Source organism: Panthera leo, chromosome E2, assembly GCF_018350215.1.
Source record: "Panthera leo isolate Ple1 chromosome E2, P.leo_Ple1_pat1.1, whole genome shotgun sequence".
Taxonomy (NCBI): domain Eukaryota; kingdom Metazoa; phylum Chordata; class Mammalia; order Carnivora; family Felidae; genus Panthera; species Panthera leo.
Genome location: NC_056693.1, coordinates 245,555 through 252,631, shown reverse-complemented (window position 1 = coordinate 252,631; position 7,077 = coordinate 245,555). Strand labels below are relative to the sequence as shown.

At 51.8% G+C, this 7,077-nt stretch overlaps 1 protein-coding gene across 1 annotated transcript; it reads left to right on the top strand.

Moving 5' to 3' along the window:
- The first annotated feature begins 1,085 nt into the window (after positions 1–1,085).
- On the top strand, positions 1,086–6,481 carry RPS5 (ribosomal protein S5). Its single transcript, XM_042918089.1, has 6 exons — positions 1,086–1,188; positions 1,964–2,072; positions 4,293–4,502; positions 4,663–4,791; positions 6,182–6,280; positions 6,362–6,481. The coding sequence occupies exons 2-6, from the start codon at positions 1,965–1,967 to the stop codon at positions 6,428–6,430; spliced, it is 615 nt and encodes a 204-aa protein (XP_042774023.1). The 5' UTR covers positions 1,086–1,188; position 1,964; the 3' UTR covers positions 6,431–6,481.
- The last annotated feature ends 596 nt before the right edge of the window (positions 6,482–7,077 follow it).

The following is a 7,077-nucleotide window of genomic DNA, read 5'->3' as shown; positions in this document are numbered from 1 at the left end:
TGGGCCCTTTGGGGTCTGGCTAGAAGGAACAACCCCTTGGAGGCAGAGACCTCATCAGGAGGTAAGGAGCTCCATGCTGCCCCATTATCCTCCCACCAGCCGGCTTGGGTGAGCAACCACAGTGTTCGCTGCCTCTGGCAAGCCAACCAAAACAAGTCCACGTCCCAGCTAGACTCCAGGGTCTAGGTTTAGGAGGCGACAAACAGGAGGGGGATGTGTAGGGCGGGCACAAGATCTTCGAGTTGGCCACATGGTCAAGGGTGGGGCACCCACTACCCGTGCCGACCCCCCTGCACCCGTCCATTGATCTCGCATCAACGCATGGCCGAGATGCATCAAACAGTGGGGTTTGACCCCCAGGCCACCTGCTGGACACAGCACCTGGTCCCACGTCCGGAGCTCCTCCCCTACCCTCAAGCTATGAAGAGGCGGCTGGAGCTTCAGGGGTCGAAGAGAGATGATGGGGGTACCCTGGCATGGGGTGAAGAGAGGTCAAACCGGAAAGGGTCCCCTCTGGGAGGCTCAGGCCCGCAGCAACCCCGGGCGTGCAAGCGTGGGGGAGGCCGACCTGGGAGAGGGGCTCGCGCATGCACGTGGGGGGGGGGGGCAGGACCAGCGGAGGGCAATCGTGACCACCAGGCTCACTCTTCCTTCCCGAGCCTACAGCGAGCGCGTGCCTGTGAAGCGACTGTAACCTGGACGAGGAGCGAGAGGGGTACCGAACCGGATGCCCTACTCAAAACCGGTGGCAGGTGGGGCGTGGAGCCCGCGGCGGAACACGGTGGAGAGCGCGAGCCTGACTTCCGCCGTCACTAGACATGGCGGCTTGGCCTCAGAGAATTCTCTGAGCTTGTGCAAGCCCCACCTCCCCCCCCCCATCCTCCCCCCTCCCCCGCCCCAAGAAGGAAAGTACTGAAGGTTAGAACAGCCGCCAGGCACGCTTATGGGGCCGCTTCTGCAAGTGCGCGTGCGCAAAGGATTTACGGCTTTCCTTTGCGCCTTCACATTCTTGTTCCGGATTGGCCCTTGAACAAACCGTGTCATTTTGCGCACGCATTGTCCCCGCTGACCCGGAAGTTTTCACCTTAGTTAAAAGCGTCGGCCCGCGACTCGCGGTCTCTTCCTGTCTGTGCCAGGGCAGCGCGTGGTGCACGCCGAGCGATTGAGACTCCCCGGCTGCGCCCCCAGGTGAGGCGGCCGCGGGGTTGGGGGTCCGAGGGACGATTCAGGATCTTTTGGGGAGTCTTCATCGATCCTCGAGGCCCGGGGCTTCCCTGGGGGGTGGGCTCTTTCCTTTCTCTGGAAAATGTGCTGAGAAAACGCGGAGGCGAAGGAAAGTTATTCTTTCTTTGGCGTTCCGCTACCTCCGTAGCTTTACCCTGCAGCAGGGCTCGGATATAGTGGTTTGGCCCCTGCAGGCATACTTTGAAATAGGACGTTGCTGTTATTTTTATATGCGTGATGCACTTTGTGGCATATACACGGTTTTCTCTTTAGTAGCAGCCCCTTGGTGCTTGCCAAATGCCCCGTTGGTGTCGGACACGAGCGGTAGCAGCCTTTGCTTTGATTTTGCACGGAATTCGTGTAGTGATCTTGATGACAGATAAACGGTTCTGTTTTATGGAAGAGGGAGCAGAGTCTAAATTAGTTTGACACTCCTAGCGTGGCAGAGCTCGTTAATGACGTGGCTGGGATTTGAACTTGAGCGGGTGCAATGTTACGGTATTTGGCATCTACTGTCTCGATACGGCCCGCGCAGCAGCTGTTGACCCAGGCCTGCCACCAGCTCTCCTTGGTGAGAGACAGCTGTTTCTTGCTGACAGCTAACTGGTTCTTCTAAGACTCAGAAAGATGGACCCGGATGTTTACAACCTTTCTTGGTTCCACATAACTTCCCAACTTACAGGTTGTGGGTTAGTCTCACAGTGGTGGGTGTGCTTGGGCTCTGACAGTCTGTTCCTAGGATGACGGAGTGGGAGACAGCTGCACCTGCAGTGGCGGAGACCCCTGACATCAAGCTCTTTGGGAAATGGAGCACCGATGATGTGCAGATCAATGACATTTCCTTGCAGGTGAGGGGGCCGTGTGGTGGTTGTGCTACCCAGTTGGGTTTTGGGGCACACACGGATTCTTTCAGGAGGGGTCCCTGGAAACTTGTAGCTGTAAAGTTGAAAACCTGACAGGTAAAGGAGGGCTCCCTGGACCATCACACCTACATGTCCATTTTTTCCTTGTGTTCTTTTCATCTGTACACAAGATGGTTCCTTTCTCAGAGGTCACATCACATCCCACCCCACAGGGGTTTTGTGTGGGTGTTTTGGGGTTTTTTTGTTGTTTGTTTTTGGATCATTATTTTGCATGTGAAAATCCAGTTGTCCCAACACTATTTGGTTTTTGTTTTTAGAGTTTTGTGCATTTTACTTAGCAAATTTAGGCTATAAGTTGTCTTAAGTTAAATCTTTCATACATAATAATAAGTTTGTCTGAATGCCACCATATGTTGAAAAGAATATTTCCCCTATTGAATGGTTTTAGTATCGTTGAAAATGAGTTGAGCCTAGCTATATGATATGGGTTTATTTTTGGACTCCGTTCTTTTCTGTTCTGTAAATCTATCCTTAAGCCAGTACCACACTGTCTTGATCACTGTAGTTTTGTAGTAGGTTTTGAAATCAGGAAATCGGTGGGAGTCCTCCCAGTTTGTCTTAACCCCTATATTGTTTTACGCTGGGCCTCATTAGGACTTTTGTGGGCCTTTCGTTAAAAAGAAATTATATTTTGTAATTTCATTGGTATAAAGGCAAATACGGTTTGAATTGTTTCTATTCCTTTTTCATTTTAAAAGAAACGAAAACATTTTTTGTTGTTCTATACATATCATGGGATCTAGGCACTGTGCCTCATGGAGGATTCGGTCCTGTTTTTCACCCCGGATAGTTTGTAGTTCTGTTTTCCTTCATTTCTTTGTTCTGCGAGGGCTAGATAGCAAATATTTTAGTCTTTGTGGGTCATATGTGGTAGATATGTGTTGCGAGTGTAAGTGATGGAATGATCTTTGGGTGTATTTCATAGCGGAACAATTGACAATAGTCGTCTTCACGTACATGTAATTCCTCTGATTCCAACACCCCTGAACATTTTGGTGTTTTCTAGACATTTTCGTTAGAAATGATAGATATGTATATAGGAGAGATTGACGAATAATTGTGTGTGTGTTTAGAGAGAGTGGGGAAGGTGGTAGAGAGGGGGAGACACAGAATCCAAAGCAGACTCCAGGCTCTGAGCTGTCAGCACAGAGCCCGACACGGGCTCCAACTGGTGAACCATGAGTTCGTGACCTGAGCTGACGTCGGACGCTTAACTGACTGAGCCACCCAGGTGCCCCAAATAATTGTTTTAAAACAGTAGTTCTCTGGAGTGATTTCCCCCCACCTCCTTTAGGGGACAGATGGCAATGTTGGCTTACATTTTTGGGTGTTGAAACTGAGAAGGGTGTTACTAGCATACTGGATGCTGCTAAACATCCTGCAGTGTGTGGGGCAGCCCTTACACAAAGAATGTTCTGATTTAAAATGCCTATGCTGCAAAGTTTGCGGAGCACTCTATTTAATGTTTACTTTTATATTTGGGAGAGACAGAGTGCAAGTGGGGCAGGGGCTGAGAGAGAGGGAGACACAGAATTCGAAGTGGTCTCCAGGCTCCAAGCTGTCAGCACAGAGCCCAGCATGGGGCTCAAACTCACGAACCATGAGATCATGACCTGAGCTGAAATCAGAAGCTTAACCGACCGAGTCACCCAGGCACCCCAAGGAGCACCTTAAAATGAGATCATGAGGGGCACCTGGATAGCTCAGTCGGTTAAGTGTCTGACTTTGGCTCAGGTCATGATCTCACAGTTTGTGAGTTCAAGCCCCGCGTTGGGCTCTATGCTGTCAGCTCAGAGCCTGGAGCCTGCTTCAGATTCTGTGTCTCCTTCTCTCTCTGCCCCTCCCCCACTTGTGCTCTGTCTCAAAAATTAATAAATGTAAAAAAAAATTTTTTTTTTTTTTAATGAGATCATGAGCTGTAATCTTGGTTTTCCATCTTCCTTCCTCCTATTATAAGGGAAACACTCTTTTTAGTGACTTGGTAAAGTTACTTTTTGGGGATTTATTGTTTTGTGGCACACGGGCCTCACAGTCAAGCCCCCACAGGTGGACGGGGGCTATCCAGAGGTGGTGCTCAGTCCTTCTGGTTCCTGGCCATCCTGCTCCTGACCATGATCCCTCCATCCTCTCTCCCTGCTGCCCTAGGATTACATTGCTGTGAAGGAGAAGTATGCCAAGTACCTGCCCCACAGTGCAGGACGCTACGCGGCCAAGCGCTTCCGCAAGGCACAGTGCCCCATTGTGGAGCGCCTCACCAACTCAATGATGATGCATGGCCGTAACAATGGCAAGAAGCTCATGACCGTGCGCATTGTTAAGCATGCCTTCGAGATCATCCATCTGCTCACTGGTGAGGTAGGGCTCTGAGGCCTGATGAGGCAGAGAGTGCCCTTAGTACACCATAAAGCCAACAGCTACCCCGTGGCAAGCATGCCGGGGTCTGCCAAGTTTTAGGAGTGAGGACACCGGGGAGGGACGTAGGTTGGGTGTCGGGTTCATGGCTGCCTTCTCTTAGAACCCCCTGCAGGTCTTGGTGAATGCGATTATTAACAGCGGTCCCCGGGAGGACTCAACCCGCATTGGACGAGCTGGAACAGTGAGGCGTCAGGCTGTCGACGTGTCCCCCCTGCGCCGTGTGAATCAGGTGGGCCTGGGGCTTTAGGCACATATGGATTGACGGGAACACCACTGGGCTCCGGTGTGGTTCTGCCTGGGGCAGATTGGCAAGTGGGAAGGTTTGTCCTGCCTGTGTGTTTTACTCAAAGTGGCCTTTCCTCCAGGAAGCCTTCCTGCATTTCCATCCCTCTGATGGCAGATTCTAGCTCTGGCCCCTTCCCTGAGCAACAGTTGCCTGAGGCACAGTTTCATTTGAGTATATTTTTACATACCATGTGTGGGTATATATTTTTTCACAGACCATTTGAGAATCAGTTGCAGGCATTGTAAACATTTTCCCCTTAACACTTCAGTGGATGTCTCCTAGGAACAAGGATATTCTGTCCCCACCATCAGCCTCAAGGAGTTTAACAGTGGTAGAATTATCTGATCATCCCATCACTGCAGCTGTCCCTAGCATACCTTACAGTTGTCTGTTTACTTTATTTTTTTAAATGTTTATTTTTTAATGTTCGTGTATTTAAATTTTTTTTAATGTTTATTTTAGAGCATGCACGAGTCAGCGGCGGGGGAGGGGTGGGGGGAGCAGGGGGCAGTACAGACAGAGGAGACAGAATCTGAAGCAGGCTCCAGGCTCTGAGCTGTCAGTACAGAGCCCTTTGTGGAGCTTTAACTCACAAGCTGAGGTAATGACCTGAGCCAAAGTCGGATGCCTGAGCCACCCAGGTGACCCTAATGTTTATTTTAGAGCTGGGGGGGGGGGGGGGGGGGAAGGGGCAGAGAGGGGTACAGAGCATTGAAAACTGGCTCTGTGCTGACATCAGAGAGCCTGATGCAGGGCTCTAATTCACAAACTGTGACAACGTAGCCTGAGCTGAAGTTGGACGCTTACCCAACTGAGCCACCCAGGTGCCTGTCTTAATGTTTCTTTGTTTTTATGAGAGTACATGCACGAGTGGGGGAGGAGCAGAGAAGGGGAGACAGGATCCCAAGCTGGGCTCTGCGCTGATAGCAGAAAGCCCATTGTGGGGTTTGTATTCATGAACTGTGAGCCGAAGTCAGATGCTTATCCAGCTGAGCCACCCAGGTGCCCCTATAGTAGCTGTCCATTTTTAATCGGAGGTCCAGGTCAAGAGCACACACTGCATGGCATTTCGCTGGGGTGGTGGGTTTCAAATCTCCTGTAATCAGGAGCTTTTGTGTCTACGCTTGTTTTTGTGGCCCTTGGTCTGATCCCAGATAGGCAGCATGCCACCTGGGCAGCCTGTGGGCTCCCGCTGTGTCTTGACTCAGTGGGCCAGTGGATGGCAACATGGTAACTGACATTTGTTGGGATCACAGAGTACTGGAGGACAGTGGTCCTATCTGCTTTGGGGGCACCCCTGCCCCCAGGCTTAACTGACCCCTGTGCTCCCTAGGCCATCTGGCTGCTGTGCACAGGTGCCCGTGAGGCCGCCTTCCGGAACATCAAGACCATTGCTGAGTGCCTAGCAGATGAGCTCATCAATGCAGCCAAGGTGAGTGAGGACACTGGGGTGGGGGTCAGTTCAAGAAAAGGCTCTTCCAACATTCCAAACTAACCATCTACTTCCTTGCAGGGCTCTTCCAATTCCTATGCTATCAAGAAGAAGGATGAGCTGGAACGTGTGGCCAAGTCCAACCGTTGATCTCCTGGCTATGGCTCCAATAAATCTGTCTGCTCTTGGGGCAGCCTCACCCACCTGTGCCAGTGTCTGTCCTTGTGTGGCTCCAGGAACTAGAGTGGGGATGGCAGTGTCCTGAGGAGCTTCTGGAATGTGTTTTGGTTCTTGGGGACCTGGGATCACCAGGGAAATATTCTGTCCAGGAAGCAGCACTGACTCAGGACCATGGCACCCCGGGGTGCAAGCCTGGCCACCTGGAGTGTTCCGTGGATGTTGGAAATGAGACGGGTGGGGTTGTCCTGGCAGAGATGTCACTGTAGTCTGGGGAGGGGCTTGGTGGTTGTCCATGATATCTGGGTGGCTGCCCACCATCCTGAGAGGCATGTTCCCTGGAAGGAGCTCCAGGGAGAGGAATCCAAGGCCACAACCGTTTCCAGCCCCCTGTCTGCTTGTTTGGGGCCAGCTCTGTCCAGTCCACTGTGGTGTCTGCCCACCTTCCACCCCAGGACTCCAGAGGTTCCTTGGTTCTGGCCAGGTTCCCCCAGGGGTTCCAGGCTGCCTCCCCAGTCATTTTGGGTGGTCAACACTGCAACCCAATCCTGGGCATCCTGTAGAGCCACTGCCACACTAGGCTTCTGATTGTACTGGGTGGCTGGGAAGTGGGTTCCTGA

Coding starts and splice junctions, on each gene's coding strand:
- RPS5 (XM_042918089.1), top strand. CDS start 1,965: ATGACGGAGTGGGAGACAGCTGCACCTGCAGTGGCGGAGACCCCTGAC. Junction 2,073..4,292: donor TCAATGACATTTCCTTGCAG/GTGAGGGGGCCG, acceptor CTGCTGCCCTAG/GATTACATTGCTGTGAAGGA. Junction 6,281..6,361: donor AGCTCATCAATGCAGCCAAG/GTGAGTGAGGAC, acceptor ACTTCCTTGCAG/GGCTCTTCCAATTCCTATGC.